This window comes from Sander lucioperca, chromosome 11 (assembly GCF_008315115.2).
Source record: "Sander lucioperca isolate FBNREF2018 chromosome 11, SLUC_FBN_1.2, whole genome shotgun sequence".
NCBI lineage: Eukaryota > Metazoa > Chordata > Actinopteri > Perciformes > Percidae > Sander > Sander lucioperca.
Window position 1 is genome coordinate 32,063,029 of NC_050183.1, and position 23,468 is coordinate 32,086,496.

General features: G+C 40.7%; 1 protein-coding gene across 2 annotated transcripts in view; it reads right to left on the reverse strand.

Moving 5' to 3' along the window:
• nlgn1 (neuroligin 1) overlaps window positions 1-23,468 on the reverse strand; it is a 412,586-nt gene that overhangs the window by 349,454 nt on the left and 39,664 nt on the right. The window contains exon 2 of one of the 2 annotated variants that reach the window (XM_036007130.1): window positions 21,263-22,322. In XM_036007130.1, the coding sequence (XP_035863023.1) occupies window positions 21,263-21,800 (538 nt within the window). In that variant the 5' untranslated portion in view covers window positions 21,801-22,322. Of the gene's footprint in view, window positions 1-21,262; window positions 22,352-23,468 lie in introns of those variants that run through there. The other variant, XM_031311671.2, reaches the window with a different exon arrangement.

Genomic DNA, 23,468 nt, shown 5'->3' on the forward strand with positions numbered 1-23,468 from the left:
AATGTGGTTATTTTGGTAAAATATCCGGCTGCATTGTGGTCTTCCTGTTTGTGATTACCTGCTTGGCTTGACACAAACGCTTGCGTATCACGCAAGAAATAGAGGAGACGCCAAAACGATCGCTGCAGCGCGCGGGCATATGAGCAAGCTACACGCCTGGTGTGGCCGGACAGATTGGATAACATGGGCACCGAAATAAAAATGGCTGCCCTATGCTGCTATACGCGACGCTGACGCTAACCTTTCTGATTTCTGATTTCTGATTTCTGACGTGTGCAGTGTGTTCCAGCAGTTAGATGTGTCGACACCCAGTCGGTCTATAGAGCAGACTCGTTCACGACCAACACATCACTAACTTTCATGTTATAATTATTGCCAACACAGAGTTAGATACTCCTTGTAAAAACGAGAAGAGTTGTTAGGCAATTTGCATTTTAACAGTCTCAAATCCGCAGTCTTAAAATGAATCTGCAACACAGTTAAACATCAATTAGTATAACAAGCATATGCTGAATAAGATGCAGTTGAAAGCATTGGGAAAACAAATAGTAAATACACCTTGAGTTAAACTTTTTTGGTCAAACTACTTATTTCCAGGTCAATAATCAACTTTTAAGATTAGGTATCATTAGAGTATGCTTCCACTATCACAAAGTAAAGTGAAATGGAAAGAAAACACAGTTGGTTAACCCAACGGGATGTTTCCATTCACAGTTTGGTGACAAAATCAAATATTCACCTGGAATCATTTTATCAGATTTTTCAATAAGTTAATTATCTTCTATAATACTTAAAGTAGCAGGCTGTAATTATCTATGTCACTATTACTCAAAGAATATGTTCATTGGTATTTAGTATTAGCTGAGTTCGTCTCAGTTGGGGGGATGGACCATTGTCACTTCATGGCCAAGTCGAAGTGTAGACAACAAAATGAGAGGCCCAGATTGTATGAATTCATTCTTTCACACTCTGTATCTATCTATCTTTCTGTTTCTAAATTTGGTTCAGGATCAACGCAAGGTCCATTGGGGCCAGGCTGAAAATGACAAGTCCACCACCTTCACTGCAGCTAGCACAGACAGTCAGCCAAGCTTTGACACAAAACCCTGTCAGAGAGGACAGAACTTAAAGTTATCCTGACACATACACAGATACCCAAATCCATGGATACATCTAGATAGACAGACACACACACACACACACACACACACACACACATCACAACGCACTAACATAAGAAGAAACACCACCAGCACGGAGAAGTTAAGTTGTGAGTGAAGGTGACAGAGCCCCTCAAGAGACCCAAACACAAGACGGGCCATGCCTATTCCTGCCTTATATTTCCTCCACTCTGTTTGTGTATCTTTGTATGCATGTGTGTGCGCCCCCTCCCACAGGATCCTCCTTCAACGACTACAAAACTGGGACAAAGCCCGAGGAATAAAAGAGCAAAAGACAGGAGCCAGAGAAAAGGACAGAGAGGGAAAGTGAGATGTTGGAGGGTGAATAGGTCAGGACGGATAGAAAGACAGAGATAGACGCAAGGGAAAAAGCCAACTGGCGCAGATATAGATCAGATGGAAAGCAAGAGACACAGGGAAAAAAAAGAGATGAGGGAGAAGGGGAGTCATGAAGGAAAACAGTAAAAAAAATTCACCTTCTGTGAAGTTGCCTGCATCTTGACGAAATTCACATCAACAATGGAGCTTCTATTCTAAACCCCTCAGGAGTGGAGACAGCACACAGAAATTTCAGAATAATGCAACATGTTGAAATATTTCTGGGACTATTTGAGATATTAAACAGCTTTGTACATGCGCTGGGAAATGGCCTAGTTTGCAGTTAAATGTCCTAGTTTGGGTTTTAAAAGCCCAGTGCTTAAGTCAACATGAAGTAAACATAAAGGGAGTTCCAACCCACCACGGAGACACCTTAAAGAGAGTTTTTTTTCCTCCTTTGTTTTACAAGGTCTGACAGCGTTAAAGGGTGAGCAGTTGATTCCATTAAGCATACAAGCAGTTTGTTGTAGGACCCCAGTACTCAGCCAGCAGCTGGCATAGACAGTAAAAGCGACTAAGACTACTACACAGCAAATGACAGGGTGTCATTAATCCAGACATTAGAGTGGAGGCTTTTACAGGTCCACCTAGGATCAGTTCTAAATTAAACTCAGTCCAATCGGATTGTTTTACCTTTCACAAAACTTGGGTCTGTGTGACTAATACTCAAGCGGATCAAAATGGATCTGAGTGTATTGAGAATTACTTCTGGTCAGGTGGTACATCATAATCAATACGGGCATTTTTTTTAGGTAATCAATAGCCTATGTTAATCATTTATGACTTCCAATGCTTTCTAACTAAATTGGGTTCACAAACTGTGTCATCTGTGTCAAGTTGTATTTAAAAATGTAAATTAACTTTAATGCTAGTTAATGGACAGCTATCTTAGGGAGTAGGAAACTTCGTCCCAGTTATTTTATTTGTCCTCATTCACTGCGCCTGGCCAAGAGCCCAGCCATAATCCACAGTAAAAGTACAACTTGTCATTTTTACATGTGAGTTTTTATTACAGATTAAAACAAATGTGAAATAATGTGTTAATAAGTGAAGTTTAGAAGTGATGGCAGACTGATTTTTTTCCTTTGGACAGAGGCCAGCTAGTCAAGCTAACCATCTCCTTATATTCCTTCATATTTACCATACAGACACGAGAGTTGTGTCAATCTCATCTAACACTCTGCAAGAAAGGTAATAAGTGTATTTCCCAAAATTTCAATTTATTCCTTTAAATCTGTGTTCACACATATGGACTCAAAGTGGCTTGCTATTTCTTTCAACTGGTTAGTTAATAGTCTCACGTGTTCACTATATTGGCACACAACAAAATAGTCATTTCCAAAGCAACTTTCTGTGTACAGTATTGTTTTTGTTATTCAACTCCTAGTAGCTTGTAAAGTTCCATTGTAGAGAATTTGAAAGCGATTGACAGCAACAATGCATTTACATTAACGGGTTCATATGATATTGTACGAAAACTCATGCACAACAATTCATTTGATATCTTACGAAATTACGGCAATTGCCGACTGGTCAAGTGACAGTTAGCCTACGTTTAGCGGTCATTACAGTAAGCCGACAAAAGGCAACTGGGATGTTGTAACAGTGGCCGTGACCGTTTAGCCACAAAAACGTGACGTTAGGGTTAGGTTTCCGGGACAAATTGCCTGACAGCAATGATCACCGTTTGAGTCTGTATGTGTAAATATGGTTTAAGGCAGTTTGTACTGCGTTAAGCCCAGTATATTAATTATATATACAGTATATTGTATAGTGTGTGTCAGAGGTGTGGACTCGAGTCATGTGACTTGGACTCGAGTCAGACTCGAGTCATGAATTTGATGACTTCAGACTCGACTCGACAAAATTTACAAAGACTTGCAACTCGACTTGGACTTTAACATCAATGACTCGTGACTTCACTTGGACTTGCGCCTTTTGACTCGAGAAGACTTGCTACTTCCCATGAAAACTGGGGAAGAAAATGTTCACACAGCCGCGCCGCTCTCAGTTTATCTGCATCTGTGAAAAAAATGTGCACCACCTGTATGCATGCAGAGAGCACGCGCGCTGCCTGCACGACATCCAATCACTGTAGTCCCACGTTGTTTTGATTCGACAGCATCTAAGCAGGCACATTGCAAGACAACAAATGAAGCACAAGCAACAACGCGCCAGTTGGCAAAATGATACCGAAGATAGTTTCGTTTGGCTATAAAAATTACGAGGTAGTCAACAAAAAAAGAGTTGCAATTTGCAAAACATGTGGGCCCTTATTTGATTAATGTCATTGTATAAAAAGAGGTTTAAATAAATACAAATCTTACAGACATACATGATTTGTATAAATTTTATTTCTGTGGTAAGAGGACTTGAAATGACTCAAAACTAAAATGGTAGGACTTTGGACTCGACTTGAGACTTGTTGGCTTTGACTTGTGACTCAACTCGGGACTTGCCTCATCTTTGACTCGACTTGACTCGGGACTCGAGGGCAAAGACATGAGACTTACTTGTGACTTGCATAACAATGACTTTGTCCCACCTCTGGTGTGTGTGTGTGTGTGTGTGTGTGTGTGTGTGTGTGTGTGTTTATTTCTCTCTTTCGAGCTGACTGGCTGTTCAAACAGATAATGTCCCTCACATTCAAAAACCAGCTACTGCCTACTTCACAAGCTGAGACGCCACCATCAGCTGGCCTGTGTCGGGCTGAGACAAGCCAGTTCTGCAACGTTCTAAAATGGTTTTGTCTTGTTGCTTTATTTAAAACTGTTTCAAAAATGTGTTAAAAAAAGTTCCTAATTTCCTTGCTTGTTTCCAGAAAGTAGTTAATTTTTAGTAGTACTGACTTTTGTCACTAGCTGCTAAAATACCATATACTATAAGGTGCACAGACACTGAAACAACCACAAAATCTAAAAAAACTAAAAATCAAAAAAGGATGATTAAACAAACGACAAGCTGCTAAACTACCTCGTAACTAATGGAGACAAAACAACTGATGTAGAGTAAAAAAGAATCGCCGGTGCAACACAGATGTCTTCTTACTTTTTTTTTATTTTTAAGGTCATGCACCTTAAAAAATAAAAAAACTATAAAGTAAGAAGACATCTGTGTTGCACCGGCGATTCTTTTTTACTCTACACTGTTTTGTCCTGCCCTGGATACACCAGATTGTTGTGGATTGCAGAAGCGCAGAGAACCTTCTCTTTTTCACAAAACAACTGATATTCTGACACTGTTCTGTTCTGACATTGTCAGTTTGGGATTATCTTCATCTTAATATATTTAATAGTCTTAGGGTATTTTCTGTTATTATTCAAAGTGTTACAATTTGTGCTATGTGAACTTTCCATCACCCTCTTGCATGTACTTCCGCATCAGCTTGTGTTTTTCTGTTACCCATAATGCCTTTTGACAACCTGCAGGGTTGAGGCATGAACATGCCTGAAGTCAGCTGTCGGTTTAGGTGGAGACAGAGTTAGTAAAAGTACAGAATGGGCAATAAGAACAAAAAAATGGTCCAAAAATGCAAAATGAACCACAAATAGCTATTTAGAACTACTTGTCTTTTGTCTCTTTGGGTCCCTGTTTTTTTTTTTTCGTGTATTATTTTAAATATAAATTATCAGTGTATATTTTACCATCTTTACCGTCTCTTTATCAATACCAGATTTTTAAAAAAGCTCTGAAATTCATAAAAGCATTTGTAAATATGGAAATTTCTGCATCACTACCTACCAGCTACAGAATGTCATTCAAAGTTAATAAAGCCCCTTTCACACATTCACTGCAAACCTGAAATTATCTAGATATTACCTGGCGGAGCTGTATGTGAGAACGCAAATGTCCAATTCAGTTGGATCAGATACAAATGGCCATCTCTAGTACAAAGTCTGTTTAATCTCTGATTAAATTATGTGAGAATTTAAAGTGAGCGAGAGGGCATGTTGATGACATTTCATGCAGTTGGCACAAAACTGGAAGAAAACAAATCTCCAAGAAGAAGGGTGATTTATACAAAGACAGCAATGAAAATTTAACTGGAGAGACGACATTAGAAACTTTTGTCGGTAAAGGCCTTGGCTGAAATCATCAGACAATATTAAGGAACGGCAAGAGACTAGGTTGTTTATGACCAAATTATGAACCGGCTCGGTGTAATCCCCATCATTTGCTGTCTGCTGCACGCTCTACCCAGCACCACCCCTCGCCTAAACCAAACAAAGTATTTCCAGTGAGTGAGAATGCATTTGACACGGACAATCTCCTGTTGTGCGCTATGTGTGAAAGGAAAACTCCAGACTGTCGGGACCTGATTTATCAGACATTGTCCAGAGTTCATATGTGAAAATGTCTTATGGCATTCAACAAGCTGTAGCTTCCTTAGTCTTTTTTTCCCCCTACCGAAGTACAAACTACATCCTTTTTCATTTTCAATATTGTCCTTGCATAAAACATGGAAATCAAAGAGCCATGACATATGTGAAGCAATGATTTTATACTTATATGTGTGTCATATCGTGTCTATGATCTCACAAAATAAATGCCTTTTTCTCCTTTTAAAGCATGTTTCTGTGTCAGTCAGACTTTGTTATTTTTAAAATATATTTTATATTTTTTTGTTTAGTAAGCTGTCATCTGTGAGAAGTGAGGTTCTACTGCATTTACTTCAATTTAAAAATGAATTGTGAATGCATGCTGCAGGGAGAGAGATGACCAACCGCAGCGCTGCTACCTGTGATCTCATTACAGAGACCACTATCTCAGCGTGTGATAACTTAATGACCGGACTCCATCCTAGAAACATCAAAAACACTACTTTTAACCACAGAAGACTTCTTTGAAACAGCATGGCACAGGATGGTACAATAGTCCTTATGAGGACAAAGAGATGAGTCCCACAGCAATTACACTCTGTCTCATTCACTTTCACCACTGCTCTTGTTTGGCTCTCTATGTCCTGTTCTCGCTTTTTTTTGTCCTTCTGAATCCAATATCACTCCATGTCTGCCTTTTCTCGCTGCTCTTCATTACTGCCCATATCTGGCTCTCTTTCTGTTGCCCCTTCTAACCTTGTTTCTATTTGTTCATTGTGAACCCAACTTGTCAAATACCGCAGCTTGGTCAAGACCCTTTGGCGTCACTTTTTAATGTTCTGGGTATCCTATTGGCTTCATTTTTTTAATGTGCAGGGTAGTCCCGTTGTTAATTTAAAACAAAACTACTTGGTAAGGTTTAGGCAACAAAACTACTTTGTTGAATTTTAGAAAAAGATCTTGGTTTGGGTTAAAATAACTGTTAGTTACACTTTAGTTACATAACACATAAGTTACGCAAAGAATGTTACGTAAGAACTTAACTTACGTAAGTTACGTTGACTTTTGGTTTTCACATGGGACATGAACACTAGTCTCCTGGGTGGAAGTCCTATGTTTGTTTGACCCATCCACCACTTAACCTTCCTTCTTAGTTGAGTTTTGATCTTCTAATACTACTAGAGACTGTTAAGAGCATCTTTGCTACTACTCTCTACCATTGTCTCTCTTCATATACTTCATTTTACAGCGCCGTGGTCGAGCAGTTGCTATGAGAGCCCGGTGTGTCCCATACAGACGCTGAAAGGATGCCTTGTGCGTCAGTTTCAGATGCTGAGGGCCACTGACCAAGCTGCCATATTTGACGAGTTGGAAAGTAAAACGGGTTGGCCATTGTTATGTGCAGAGTGACACTAACAAAAGCTCTTCCAGTCAAATTTCCAATAATTTAAGACAAAATGTATATGTAAGTGGCCCATCCCAGTTCTCAGTCTAAATGTTTGCTTAACCTTTTCAAGAATTGATCAATGAGTCTTCAAGATCTTTGGGAACATTGTAAGTTCCAAATTTCTAAGCCTTTCTAAGATTACACATATTCACTCATAATGATTTTTCACCAGCAGCTCAGGGACATCAGTTTCCGTTTGGACAGAGCTTTTTTGCTGCCATATTATCAGTCTTATCATCAGTTCTGAACTTTTCTCTTCATCACAACAGTTGTAGTGTTGTGGCACTATGTGTACTACTTTAAAAAAACTGAGGACAGCTGATTTGATTGATCATGACTGATTTTAGTCCCAACCACACTAATGTATTTCTTCCAATCTAACCCTGTCGCATCTAGCCATGAAATTACCCAGTAACTCACCATGATCTGTCCACTTACACCATGCACCACTGACCACACTTGGTGCTACTGTGTTACTAATAATGACTGAACTAAAAGTATCCACAGAAATAGGCTCTGCCAATGTAAAGGAAACTTTGGACTGTAGATTTCAAAACTGTATGATTACCAGCACATATTTGATGCAGTAGAACTGATATAACTAGACAGTCATGCCAACGGTGATCTTGTGCTATTTGCACATATTTAAATGAGGTAATATGCATACATTGGAGCAAATTAATACACTTCATACTAGAGCTTAGATCGGCCCAAAAAATCAGGCCCGGCCAGACACATTAAATGTAATTATGAGCCCGAGCCCAATTTAAACCCGACAATTTTTTAATACGTGGGCCGTTATAACTGACGTTCTCAACTACAATTCAGAGTTGTTTGAACTGCAGAAATCTGTTTAGAATAATACAACAAGGACGAAGCATGTAAACTGCGCTGTTTGTTTAGAATGGAACGGATCGCAAGTGGATCCGAATGAAGAAACGTAGAAAAAAAAGAAACAATGATGAACAACATATTGTTGTCACTGCCCACGACTTGTTTAAACTGCTTCCATACCTCCGACTTTCCTCCACACTTGCTCAAAGTTAATTCTCCTGTTTTTCTTTTTTTCTTTACATCTTCAAGCTCCCGGTGTGATGCGTGTGAGAGGAGGAGACTCCGCGCATGACACGTGCTGCATTTTGTAACTGCAGCCTAACTTTTGTACACATTTGTTACTTTTATATAGCCTATATATATATATATTTATAATATTTTGGCATAGCTATCTCCCCACCCAAATAGGATAAGGTAATGGATAAAAAAATAAATAAATTGCTTGATCCCGAGGATGTGGCGGAAAATAACGGCCCAACCGGACCTTGGGTCGGGCTCGGGCTTGGGCCGAGAATCTAAACTCTACTTCATACCCTGCACAACTCACCAGACAAAAACGTCAATATTACATGATTCTACAAATGGGATTGCATTTAACCTTTTTTTCATGTTCCTGATGTAACATTTCATCAAAACATGGCCTTTAGGTAACAGCTTACAAGAAAGCAGCAGCTTATATACCTGTTCTGAGATGACTGCTTTAGATAAGTTTTGTTCATACTGACCAGTGCTATATTGTATTTATAGCTAGTAGTTATTCCACAACATGTCTCAAAAGATGTGTGCAGCCATCTAAGACCCTGACAAGCTAAACTTAACCAACCTAAGACACCTAGGGTCTAGTATTTTAAAGTCCAGATAAATAGCTGTTATTTTTAAGGCTGCAAATAGAAGACAAGTTTTTAGTTTTTTTTGTTTTTACTTTTATTCTAAATTATTGTGATGAATATTTCTCAGATTTCCCTTTACCAAGCTGTAGGAAACAGATGGCTGCTACATTTCCACCGGATGGTTTGCAGTGCCTGGATCTAAGAAAAAGAATAATTAGAAACCATGTCCTCTTTGGCTCCGAGTTACCCACTTAGTTATGACTGTGTGTGAATGTGATTTTAGTGTGATTGTGTGTTTGTTTTTGCACCTGTATGGTGTAAAAGAGAGTTGGAAAATAAGGAACTTTTACTTGCAAAGTCCAACATTTCACTTTTAGCAGTTTAGTTAATATCAGCCGGGGTGTGAAGGCCATAGCATATTACTGTACAACAATATTCAAACATCCGCCCGCCCAACCACGTGCCCCCTTGACCCCATCACTTCTCACCTTCTCCAGTCTATTGCTCCCGACCTTTCTTTGCTCACCCATCTCATTAACACCTCCTTGTCCTCCGTGCTGTTTCCCAGATTATCTCAAAGAGCAAGAGTAACCCCTCTCCTCAAGAAACCCACCCTCAACCCATCTGAAGTAAACAACTACAGACCTATCTCTCTTACATTTCTTTCCAAAACACTTGAGCGTGCTTTCTTCAATCAATTTTGTTATTATCTTTATGAGAACAATATTCTTGATCCCCACCAGTCTGCTTTCAAGGTAGGCCACTCAACTTAAACTGCCCTCCTTGCTGTCACTGAGCGACTTCACACTGCTGGGGCAGACTCTCTCTCCTCTGTGGTCATCCTTCTGGACCTTTCTGCTGCCTTTGACACAGTGAACAACCAGATCCTTATTCCCCCCACACTGTAAACCCGAACAGTACTGCTAACTCATAAACTATACGGGTACAGCAATCAAAACCACATATTTTGTTAATACAACTATAAACTACTAAGTCCTGTAAATGACAAATGTGCTTTTAATTGTATGTGGATTAATGTTTTTCAGTGTATATCAACATATTAATGACAACTTTTGAGTAAACAAGTGGACGAAACGTCTGACGTCATGAGCGCCTCGACGCAACTGGCTTCGTTCAAAACGATTCAAGATGGCTACCCGATGCGAGCGAGTTCGCGGCTAGTAGCCATATGCAAAATCGGCAAAATAATGCCGTTGACGTCGGTCTTGCAACAGTCATCAACCTTGATCGTTTTTTAAAGTGTGTTGCTGCTGCTTCTGACAAGTGCTGTGTTGTGGTAAGTAAAAATAATGATGTTTATTTTGTCCGGTGCAATGACAGAGTTGGAGCTAACTATTAACTTAGCTAGCTAGGTTTTCAGTTGTAACCATGGTTGTAACGAGTAGCTAACTAGATCTTTAGAACTTTAGATCTTTTGCAGTCACGTTATCCGTAACCTTGTTATTTTTTAATTGTATTTTTATTAATGCGTTTACGTTACTTCGTTAGAATAGATGAAGACGTTTATTCTCTACCATTGTCATTAACTTAAGGAATGCGCGCGTAACGTTAGGTCGGCTAGCAACATCTTAAACATAATGTTAGCCTTTTACATCGGCGAAGTAAGTAACAAATTGACCCAACTAGCTTGTATGAAACACGATATACTGTATGACATTGCATGTGTTTTTTTGTATTGCGTCAACTGTGTCGACTTTGTATTTAACGTTACAGTCTGTGGTGATACGTCAGAATGCTAACATTAGCTAGTGGCTATTGTTGCATGTACGGAGCACCGTTCTGCTTTTTGGGCTTCGCATCGAAGGCGTAGCTAGGTGTACTTTGCTCCAGTTTTCTCAAACTATGGGTCCAAAAGACAGTTATCAGATTGTAACCCAATCAATGGATATTCCCCCCAAGAATGAGCTCACGAACGTTTTTGTTTAGCTCTCAACAACAGAGCAGTGCTTGCTGAGGTGTGCTGAAACGCGATAACGTTAAGTGTATGAAACAGCATTAACGTTACAGGTTTCAGATTTTTCATTGTCTTTAAAACAAGAATAAAAGTTGACTTTCAGATTTCAATTGATTGTATATGAATGTGTATGTGTTTCTTAAAGCATTTTATATTCATATTTTAAGGTAACCTTGACTAATAGATTGATCTTTTATTGCAGGTGTTTGCCGAGTTCCATCGCCTTACAAATGTAAACCTTCGCAACCAATTCTACTGTGAGCTTGACCGACACACACTACGACTGATTGCCCTGTACAGGCAGAAGGCCTCCATGACAGGCAAGACGGTTTGTTGAGAGAGATTTTAAGGATCTATGACCTCCAGGTGAGTATAAAATAAACTTAGACATGAACACAATGTTGGGACTTTGAATGAAGTCTGTACTGAGTTCTAAATTCCTTGTAGTGTCATTTTTTGTTTTTTAAGTATTTTTGTTTTAATTGTATTATAGGAACAACATGATGTCAACATGAGACTCACACTGGCCCTTCGGGCCCTCCCACTGTATCTGCATGATGATGCCTCGGAGTTCTAAAAGACCTGCAATGTAAGTACTAGCATATATGTCAATTAATCACTACAGTATTAACATTGTATGGGAAACCAACCTTAATCACACATTATTCCCATCTGCACATACTGCAATTGCAGCAAGTTGAAAATCAGCAAAATATTGTGTTGGTTTACTTGGTGCTGGGCGATATATCGATATACATAACAATTTTGACATTGTCCCTCGTGGTATATTGTTAATTGCTATATTGTACGGATATAATACCGAAATACCGATATGACATCACACAATTTATTATGCCACTGACATGACAATCACTAGTGTTTGGCCTTTCTATCTCTCTCCTATGGTTCTGTTCCTCTCTCACCCACACCGCCCACTCACACTAGTCTGTGTGTGTGTGTGTGTGTGGTGTGTGTGTGCAGCACAGAGAAAAAATAGTAAAGCATCAACGCAACTTTACACTGTGGTAACAGGAGAAATATAATACTTAGAGGAATATGAACTGGTTCCATAAAGTCCGTTGTCTGGCAGTGGTTTAGTGTAACCTCAAGCGGCTGTCTTGGGCGGCGGCTCCGGCAAGTCACATACAGATTAAGAGTTTCATCTGTCAGGGCTCCAAACAGCATTTTGCGACCATTTTTTGAGACAGTGCAAGTAATTTTTAAAACTAGTCGCACATTTGCGACCTGCAAATTAGGTGACTTTTTTTAATTTCATGTTGAAAAGGAGGAGAGAGCGAGTCTGCCACAGGTGGTCAATGTGTGAAAGGGGGAGGGTCCATGAGTAAGTGGTTAACGTCATCTAGACTCGTGTCTTGCTTTCGCACTCATCGTCTGCACATTGTTGCACAGCACTGATTTTACCATGTTTCCGTGAAAATCATGAGGTTGCAGTCCATAATACATTAATGTTAAATTAAACTTTGAAATAAAACACTTATTTTTAAGGGTCTTTGTTGAGCTTTTTAAAACAAGGCTGTATGGAGGCATAAACATGCCATAAGTTATTTCTATTTCACTTCTTACAGTTTAAAAAAAAAAATCAAATAGAAACCACTAATGAATATAAACAAATGCAGGGTTTCCCGCAGGAAATGTGTTAGTTAAGGTGGTAGGTTTGCCATCTGACCGGGGGGGGTGTTAGTGTAGTACACACTACACTAAATATCACATTTTTATATATAATTAATACATCTCTACACTACACAACACTAATATTTAATTTAAATAATAATAAATAATTAATAAATAACCAGCTTTTCAAAATAACAGTTGAAATGTGCAATTTTAAGCTCATTAAACTATTTACGCTATTTTGTGCAGTTTTACTGGCATTGCTCCCATTATCCTCCGTGACATGCACTCTTCCACTTTGCCCAACAACTCTTCTCCTAAACTGCGCTGAGATAATAGAGCTCAGCCCATAGCTTCACACACTCCAGCGTGAAATAAAAACAGGACACGTAATTTCACTGTGTGTAACTACGCTAACCGTGTATTGTGAACCACGTGTAGTGATTAAAAAAAAACAGACAACAGCTGTGTTTCAAAGACAACAGGCAACAGCCGGGACGTTGAGAATCCACGCGCGTGAGGTGATGGATAGTTCCAGTCACTTCGTCATGTATTCACTTCACTTCACTTCTGTGAAGAATAGGACAGAGAAACATATATAAATGTTCTCTGCCTGCCGTATACCAACACTCCGGTAAGTCCACTCATCCCGTCTCTGCCCGGGCATGCCCCGGCTGCCGCACATTTGTTGACAAACTCCAACGCACACGCGACAGTGAATTGGCGATTGTTCTCACGGACACACACTCGCGATATCAACTGGCTAGTTATCCTCCAGACAGCGACGGACCACGTCTCTTTTTCTTTCTCTCATTTCGGCTGGGTGGCGCACGTGCCCGCTCGCAGTGTGAAGCGCGTCCGCGCTATTGTCCGAGATTTCTTTTTTTTTTTGACGACCTAGTTAAGGCGGTGGGGTTCCCCAGCTTAGGCGGGCAGCCCGACCTGCAAAGTGCTGCAGGAAACCCTGAAATGTTATAATGCAAACATGTTGCCGAAACAACTAGAATTCTTATACAGGTGTGACTGTATGAATCAAGAAGTTCAATTGTGCATTTATGAGGACAAAATATTTCAAAACTATCAATATATATTTTGTATTGTGGAATATGCTAAATATATCGAAATATTACGTCAAGGCCATATTGTCCAGCACTAGGTTTACTTGTTTTGAAAACAAACCTACACTTGATTACTAGAGTTAGTGATGTGTGTTCTTAAAGACACCTCACCTTGTGGGGCCATGCACTGATGAGCAACACGTGGCTACAAGCACTAGGTATGCGGGGCCCCCTTGATTCCCACTCGCAACTGCAAAAGCATCATAATAGCTTGTACTGATCTTAAAATATGGAGGGAGCACCGACGATCATATTGCAACATTTTAAACCTTGCATTTGAAATTATTTGTCATTTGCAGCAGGGGGATGAACCAGATACTCCTGACACCCCAGTGGCTCTCCTTACCATGGTGACTGCCAGCACTTCTGCAATCCACTTCAACCCTGAGAGCATTTCTGTTGTCATTGAAGATGACATTGTTGTGAAGGATCTCCCCCAGTTGGCCGATGGGTTCGTAGTGTTGTTTGGTCTGATTTACGCATTGAATTTAGAATATCCAAAAAAAAGTCATCCACACATTAACCTTTATTCAGAAAATAGTGATGTGTCTTGATGATAACAAACCACTCAAACCGTGCCTATTGAATCTGAAAAATTAGTTGTTCAAAGAGTGAACAAAGCAAGAGCTTTGAATGCAGACGTGCATTCACAGTTAATCCTCGTATGTGCCTCTGTCAATTCAAGTGATAATGTTCAAGATGATGTAAATCAAACACTGGATTAAGTGCGTTCCTTAATGCAAATTTTCATATTAAATGTATAGTTTTTATACAGTTTTCATATTCCTCTGCCTTATCTACCTCGCCTAAGAATGCACTTTGATTTTCTGTTTATCAACCGTTAATTATTGGTTAACAAGGGAGTGATGTTGGAAAATCCAAATTAGCATTTTCAGTGACAACTTGAATTGTTTTATTTTATTGCACTTATATTTATTTTATTTGCCTTTTTCCAAGCACCTTGTTTTCGTAAGCTGAATATTTTGTGCATGGTCATTGCCTTAAACTAACCTAGGGGTTAATAACAGATGTGTACCCACTCGATCATTCTCTGGGACATGTTTTCATGCTAATCCAATGTGTTGTAGCTTGAAACAAGCTAGCGCGAATTGCTGATTAGCTTACAACGCTAGTATTCGGGGCACAGGGAAAGTAAAAACAAATCACTATTTATACCACTAAAAAGGCTCAAAATATCACCACAATTCAACGGTAGCATAATGACGGTCCCTAAATGTTAACCGAAGCATTGAGAACTTTGTAACAGTACAGACAGGTTAGAAAGACTGTGCCTGAATACTACCATTGTAAGCTAATCAGTGGTCCGCGCTAGCTTGTTTCAAGCTACAAACGCATTCGATTAGCATGAAAACATGTCCCAGAGAACGATCAAGTGGGTACACATCTGTTATTAACCCCTAGGGCCATTTTGCGCTGGAATTGTCCTTAAAAAAATGTTGAAATACAGTGCAGGTAGTAAAGGTAAAGTCCAGCTGGTAGGATTTTGCTGTCAGAGCAGTTTCTAATGTGTTTTTTGAAGATACTGTTTCAGTAGTATGCTATTGGAAATTGTATTTTAATTGTTCCTGGAGAATATATACATTTGCAGAAACATTTGCATTACTTTAGTAATGATTGTTAAGGGATTTGAAAAGGCAAATTTTGTTATTCCTTAATAAAAAAAAACTTGAATTGTAACACTGAAGTTGTATTTCTTTTGAGGATTATTAAGGGGAAATGTGGCATCTTGTGTATTTTAAATTGAGTTTTGAAAAACGTTTTAATTTCAGTAAGTTTGTCATACTAATTTGTACAAAATGACAATTATTCAGTTAAGGTATAGTCGGTAAAATCTAATCTTAATAGGTGTAATGGAATAAATGTTATTTAGTTGGCAGCACTGAAAACTATTAAAAACATAAATAATACTTTTAAGTTAAGAAATTTAAAAAAGTATAACAAAAAAAGTTTTATGTCAAGAAAAATGTAACCTTTTAAATAAAGAAACATTAAAAAATGTAAAACAACTAAAGATACAGTTAAATGAACAAATATGTTTTATTTATATATATGCTCAAAAAAATTAAACGCATTACTTAAATATTTTCGAGTAATCAGTTACGTCAAATATTTTGAGTACTGTGAACTTATCAGGTTTTACAGTGCATCAGGATCTGGGTGTCTCAGGCTCTGCACGCTCTTTGCTCAAATCTTACCTCAAAGACCGCATCTATCGGGTAACTTGGAGAGGATCTGTGTCAGAACTTTGTCCACTCACAACCGGGGTCACACATTGTTCCGTCCTGGGTCCCCTCCTCTTCTCTCTATACAGCAACTCTCTTGGTTCTGTTATTCACTCACATGGCTTTTCTTACCGAAGCTACGCAGACAACTAATTCTCCCTTTACACAGTGTGTAACACAGTTAGCAGCATGCATATCTGCCTGCCTGACTGATATCTCTTATTGGATGTCCACACACCACTTGGAAGGGCTCTCCCACTCAAGACCTCACTATCACCATCGAGAACTCTGTGGTAGTCCCTACCCAGACTGCTAGGGACCTGGGTGTGACACTCAACGACCAACTCTTCCTTACTGCCAACATTGCTGCAACAACCCGATCGTGTAGATACAAGCTGCACAACATCAGAAGGATATGTCCCCTTAACCCAGAAGGCCGTTAAGGTTCTTGTTCGGGCTCTTGTCATCTGACGTCTAGACTACTGCAAACCCCTCCTGGATGGTCTGCCTGCAAGTGACACCCGATCTCTGCAGCTCATCCAGAGAGCAACAGCTCGACTGGTATTCAACTTACCCAAGTTCTCTCACACTACACCGCTCCTCCGCTCCCTTCACTGATTACCAGTTGCTGCCTGCATCGTCTTCAAGACACAAGTACTTGTGTACCGTGCTGTGAACGGATCAGGCCCATCTTACATCCAGGACATGGTTAAACCTTACACCCCAGCCTGTTCACTCCGCTCTGTATCGCCCAGTCTGCTTGCTACTCCCTCACTGCGAGGGACACCTAATCACTCAGTGAAATCCCGACTGTTGGCTGTCCTGGCTCCTAAATAGTGGCACGAGCTCCCCATTGACATCAGGACAGCTGAAAGTCTACACATCTTCTGCCCCAGGCTAAAAACACATCTCTTCTGACTGCACCTTAGCTAAGAAGAAAAAAATTCACTTACATGTGGCTCTTTGTAGTTTGGCTTATTTGAAGTTAATGTACTTGTACTTGATTCTTGCTGTTTGGAGTTTGTACCTTCATGGCTGAATGCACTTATTGGATTGGATAAAAGCGTCAGCTAAATAAAATGTAATGTAATATGTACAATTTAATTACCTATGGACAAATGTATAGAAGAGCAGACCAACTGTACAGGGCTTTGCCTAATGACATGTATACTGTGAGAGTATATGTATATACATTTGAGTGGTTCCCTAAAATTTCACAGGAATACATTATTTTTTGCTCAGTACACAGCTAGTGGGTAGTAAACTGAAGTCAAAAAACAACTAAGCAAATCAGCTTCTACTGTATGAAGGTACATATCCACCATCTTGCTCATCTTTTTTGTGCAAGATACATTGTTTTTTAAACCAAAGCTCCCTTAAAAAAAATCCACAACATATTGTCTGGGTCTTGATTTTATAATGATGACTCTCCATGCTGTGTGACTAATATGCAAGTCTCTCTAATCTCACAGTTGAAATGCATTTCCCCTCTGTGTATGTATGTATGTATGTTTGAGGAGAGGAGAGAGTTTCATGTATCTGTGTTGTAAGAAGAGGACGAATGTATACAAAGTGGTAATGCAGGCTGCTGCCAAGAAAATGACATTAACACCCCAGACCTTATCAAGGACACTGTCAGCAACTGTCTCTCTCTCTCTCTCTCTCTCTCTCTCTCTCTCTCTCTCTCTCTCTCTCTCACACACACACACACACACACACACACACACTCACACACACACACACACACACACACACACACACACACACACACACACACACACACACGCACACACACACACACAAACATACACATACAAATGTGCCCACATCCAGAGAGGGAGAGGCTGGGAGACAGGGAGAGAGAGACAGAGGGGAGGAGGATGGCATTATCTTGATGAAACAATGCTTGATACAGTAGCTGGAGCCAACCTGAACACAGCTCTGCTTTCTTTTAATGGAGATTACACAGTCAAGGTCCAGCCTGACCTCATCTTGTTTAACACTGCATACAACTACAGTACATCACTGTGTGTGTGTGTGTGTGTGTGTGTGTGCTTGATATAATATGCTGCTATCTCTTCACATATCAACCATCATTACTAAACACTTTATGACCCCTGATCTAGCAGCCAATCAGATCTCCAAATCTTGCTGACCAATGAGAGCACATATCAATTGAGCAGGGAGTGTGGTGCAACACTACCTCGCCATTAAAGGGGTGGTTCAGAATTTTGGACATAGGACCTAATTTCCAAGTTAGCCAGTGTGTTATTTATCAGTGGAGACCGTTTTCAACACTTTTCATCCAGTCCTTCCAGTTGGAGAGGTCGCTGGTGCTAGGCTAGCGCAAGTCAACAGTAACTGCTAGCCTGCCACTAAAAACAGTCTTACCCACTCTACAGTACACCCAAGGCAAATAAATTGTAACGCCAGACTATCGATGTAAATGTCTGTTGATAGAATAATGTTAGAATTAAAACTACTCTTGCATCTCAATGATCGCATTACATTTTGAGGGACTAGTTTCTCAGCAGCGGCGGAATTTTACTTTGCTTTACTTTTTACTTTGTTAGTAGTACTGCGCCGAAAAGTAAACAGAGAAGCGCACTCCAGTTGGGACACCTATGGCGTTTTTCCATTACATGATACCTGCTCGACTCGCCTCGACTCTACTTGCCTCGACTCTACTCGCCTCACAGTGCGTCCATTTTCCATTGCAGATTTTAGTACCGCCTCAGCGTGGCTGGTCGTCATAGCGGTACCGCAGTAAACAGCCATGACCTAACGCGACACACACACACAGAACGTCAAAGGTGTGTTGTTGTTGCCACAGCCAGAAGACACATTTTGTTTCAAATGAAGCTGGAGGCAGCAAAAAAAACACAGCTGGCTAAACTATTTAAAAATGGCGGGTTTGTTCAGGACACCCCCCTCTGTCAGTTTCACGTCACCTTTTGGTTGACGGCTCAGCTCGCTTGGAACCTCGACTGAGGTGGTACTAAAAAAATGACCTGTTAGCAGGTACCAGGTACTTTTTTTCGTAATGGAAAACCAAAAAAGGCGAGTAGAGTCGAGGCGAGTCGAGCAGGTACCACGTAATGGAAAAGTGCCACTAGTAGTAGCCTAGTACAGTGGTATTGAAGCATTGGATTGAAATCTAAGGACTAGGCAACATGGTGATTCAGTGTGCATTTAGAAATTGTAAAAATAAACGCAACAGATGGGCACCACAAAGTTTCCACAAATTTCCATTGCGAGATCCAGAAAGGAACCAACTGTGGCTTCTTGCTGCTGGCTTGGAAATCAAGAAAGCGGCCGAGACTCTACTCAAGTGGCGAATGTGTAGTGATCATTTTAGACCAGACCACTTTGAAAAACCCTGCAATCCAAAGGATCACAAGTCACTGACAACGACTGCGGTTCCATCCGTCTTTCCAGATGCACCAACTGCTACTGATGAACAGGTAATAACTTTTGGTAGGCTACTCTAGCTAATAAAGCTAGCGCCTTTCATAATGTTAGCCTAGCTGCTACTGATAGATTGAGACTGACAGTGTTAGTGGAGATAACGTTACAGTTCAATGCATTGTGGAGAGTGACAACGTTAGCTAACGGTATAGCTACACTCTTGGTGGATACCTGGCTGGGCTAACCACTAGCCTAGGTAATATAACTCTGCCGCTGCTGTAGCCTATGCTACTAACTACAGGGAACAAAGTATAACTATTGCAATGCGATGCAAGGGTAGTTTTATTTCAAACATTATTCTATCAAAAGACATTTACATCGATAGTCTGGTGTTATAATTTATTTGCCTCGGGTGTACTGTGGAGTGGGTAAGACTGTTTTTAATGGCAGGCTAGCAGTTACTGTTGACTTGCGCTAGCCTAGCACCAGCGAACTCTGCAAATGGAAGGACTGGATGAAAAGTGTTGAAAACGGTCTCCACTGATAAATAACACACTGGCTAACTTGGAAATGAGGTCCTATGTTTTTTTATGTATTCTGAACCACCCCTTTAACCAGCCATCACAAGGTCTACAAATTGCATGGCTGATTCAGGGTTGTAGTAGCAAATATGCTATTGCTAATATCTAAAGGATATCTAATGGCCCTGACCAAGTCAAGCAAATTTGAGGGTCTTTCCTTTCCTCTGCTCATTGAATTGCATTAGGTATGTTCAGTCAGAGAAAGACTCGTTCTGACAGCTTGGTTTTCCTACTTTGGATTTTAAAAATGGCCTTAAATTTACTTCCAGGTAGCGTTTAAAAGGTCCTGTCTCTTAAATTTAGCGTTCTGAAAACCTACAGATGCCATGAGTCAAGACCTGAATAATTCGTAGACCTTTATCTCACTATTGCTCTCTGCTGTTCCACATAGTTCTTCTTTTTTTCCTACTAGTTTCTTCCTTCTGTGGCATTGTATAGGTTGCGATCAGATTATACATACCTCCTTGTCTACATATTTTCTTGCCCGGTTTCCTGGCACATTCCTTGGATATTCTTTTGACTGTAAAATGAATAAAAAACTAAAGAATAACATGGAGCCCCTGGACGCGCAACGCACACAGGAGCTGGCTGGCATGCACACGCGCACACACGGACACACACACACACACACACACACACACACACACACAAAGTTGACTGACTAAAAAAGAAAAGAGTGGGGAAAGGGAGAAATAAAGACAGGGGAAGAATGAAACACACACACTAGCTCAATCAGCGCCGTATTCAGCCAGTCAGCCAAATCAATCGGTGATGATCGTGACAACGACTGTCTTGTTTAATGAACTGTAGCCATTGTGGTGGAGCACAATAGGCTATGATGAGCGACAGACATGAGGTAGGGGAGGGAGTACGTAGAGGAGGGCAAAAAAGGCAATGAGGAGAAAGAGGAGTGGAGGACAAGGGGAGAAGGCGTAATAGGAGCCACAGGAAGGTAGAAGAGGAGGAAAGGTTGGATAGGATGGAAAATGGAAGGACGAAGATCAAGGCAGCTATTGAGTGGAATGAAAATAGGATTAACTGGCCTCAATGGATGCCACACAGACACACATGAACACTTTTCTTTCTTTCACAAAACCACTCTAACACACCTATGTACTATAAGTGTCATGCACATTTAACATGCAAAAGGTCATGCTTTTCTTCTACTGACAGACAGACAGACAGACAGACAGACAGGGACAGAGAAAGAAACAACACACCCTTCTCTCTACCAGAATGTTGTGGGTTAAATACCCTCCACCCCACCACCCTCTGTCTCCACAATCATCCTGCCCTGTGCCCGCAGGCTAACTTACCATCCTCAGTGGGGACGTAGATGTTAATATAGAGGCAGTCTTCACTCTGGTCCTGGACGTATGTGGACACAACGTCAATGCTGTTGGTGAACCACACCGGCAGCATCACATCCGGCAGGCGGCCCTCCACAATGCTCTGAGGGCACACCGGGGCAAAGTGTGTGGCGTTGCGGATCTCCGGCCACGACGCCGGTGGCTCAGGTGGCTGAAAGCGGCGCTCACCAGTGGGCGGAGCAGCGTACGGGACGCCGAGAAATTGCACGACAGGACCCAGGATCTCGTTGTTGAGCTCCTTCTTAACACCACGCAGCTTTCCGTACGTGGTGGTGACCACTGGGTCATTCTCATCAAGTTTCTGAGCCGACACAGCAGCCGGAGATGGCTGCAGAAGCAGCAGTCCCAGCCATATTAGAGAGGACACCCACCGTCCGCTGCTTAAGGAACCTTCGAGCCTTACGTATCCGATCATCCTGCTCCCACTCTTGGCTGTCTGAAGTAGCTGACACCCAGTCCTTGAATAGTGGCTCCACTGTGTCATAGCTGCCACACTTTGTATTCAACTTGTCTGCTCCTTCCTTTCTTGTCCTTACTTTGTACAAATTCCTTATTTTCTATCTCTCACTTAAGCCATGCAGATGCAAACACAAACAAACAATCACACTAAAATCACATTCACACACAGGCATAAGAAAGTGGGTAACTCCGGAGCAGAATAGGTCGTGGTTGCTAATGATCCTTTTTTTAAATCCAGGCAGTGCAAACCATCCTTTAGCAGCCATCAGTTTCCTACAGCTTGTTAAAGGGAAAACTGAGATATATTCCTCATGATATGGAAAATATTCCTCAAAAAGGTCCTGCCAACATCCACTGCAATGAAGAAGGAAACAGCAAAGATATCACCTTCAAGCTCCACTTCTCAGAAGGTAGACAAGCCAGTCAGTGATAAGGGTCTACATCATTTTGAGATGACTGCCATGTACAGCAGCAGAAGCAGGAGTAGTGGTGCAGTGGTTGTAGTGGTTATACTTGGAGTAGTTCGGTCCAATCCAAAGGCTGTCCACTGCAACGCAGAAACAAAGCTACAGTCAACATTCACAGGAAGAGAGTAAATTCTAAACTAATTATATGCACAGATATCAATCAATTTAAAGTGAACATAACATCTTTATAGCACATGACAGTAGGTTATATTACTCAACAGCTTAACAAGCAAGGTGTCATGCTTGTTGATAAATGGTTCCTGGTTATGGTGGAGTTTGTCTTACAGTTCAATTTTATACCCTACCCTTAATGCGGAGTACCCTCCAGAGCTGTCAGTGTGACACTCCGTACTAGTGAGTGGAGATAGTTTTGGGAGAGAGCCATAGACTTGGATGCATACTGCCAGAAGCAGTAAGACTGGCAGGCATTAAGAATAAAAGTGGATATTGTGACAGGTTTTTGAATGCCACTGCTCAGTGCCAATGTAAGAAGTAGTGTGCCCTTTATGTAGCAATGAAGAATGTCAGATCAAGGTGTTGGATGGGTGTGTAGCGTTTTAGATTTTCATGCAGGAGACCAGAATTTTCACTTAGGCATACAAAAGTTAGTCCCTGCAAATATTGTTGAAAGTAAGAATTTAAAAAACATTTAAAAACAGCATTGGGACATCTCTGAACTGAATTGTTCATTTCAGAATCAGAATGTTATAGAATGTCCAGCAGTGGGGTTGAAATACATAACAGTATGACAATGAACTACAAGTTAGGAGGAGAATTTTGACATATAACTGCATTAACAAGCAATAAGTTGAATATGGTTGAGACTTAAATCTCAAAATGTATAACTTGTTGGGGCGCCCTGGTAGTTCACCTGGTTGAGCATGTGCCCTATGTACTAAGGCTCAGCCCTTAATGCAGAAGTCAGGGTTTGAGCCCGACCTGTGGCACTTTGCTGCATGTCATCCCACTCTCTCTCCCCCTTTCCTGTCTTCAGCTATCCTATAATAAAGGCCAAAGAACCCAAACAAATATTCTTTAAAGAATGTATAATTTGTAGGCAGTGGTACTGCTGAATTTACCCTTATACAGCTTTATTTAAAATTATATTGCGAGAATAAAGTATACTGTAATTTGTGCACATCTTGCGCCAAATTTAAGTTTTCTGGTTATTTGCTTGTCACAATATGCTTCTGAATGATCTGGGCCAGAGGTCTTCAGTGCAGCAA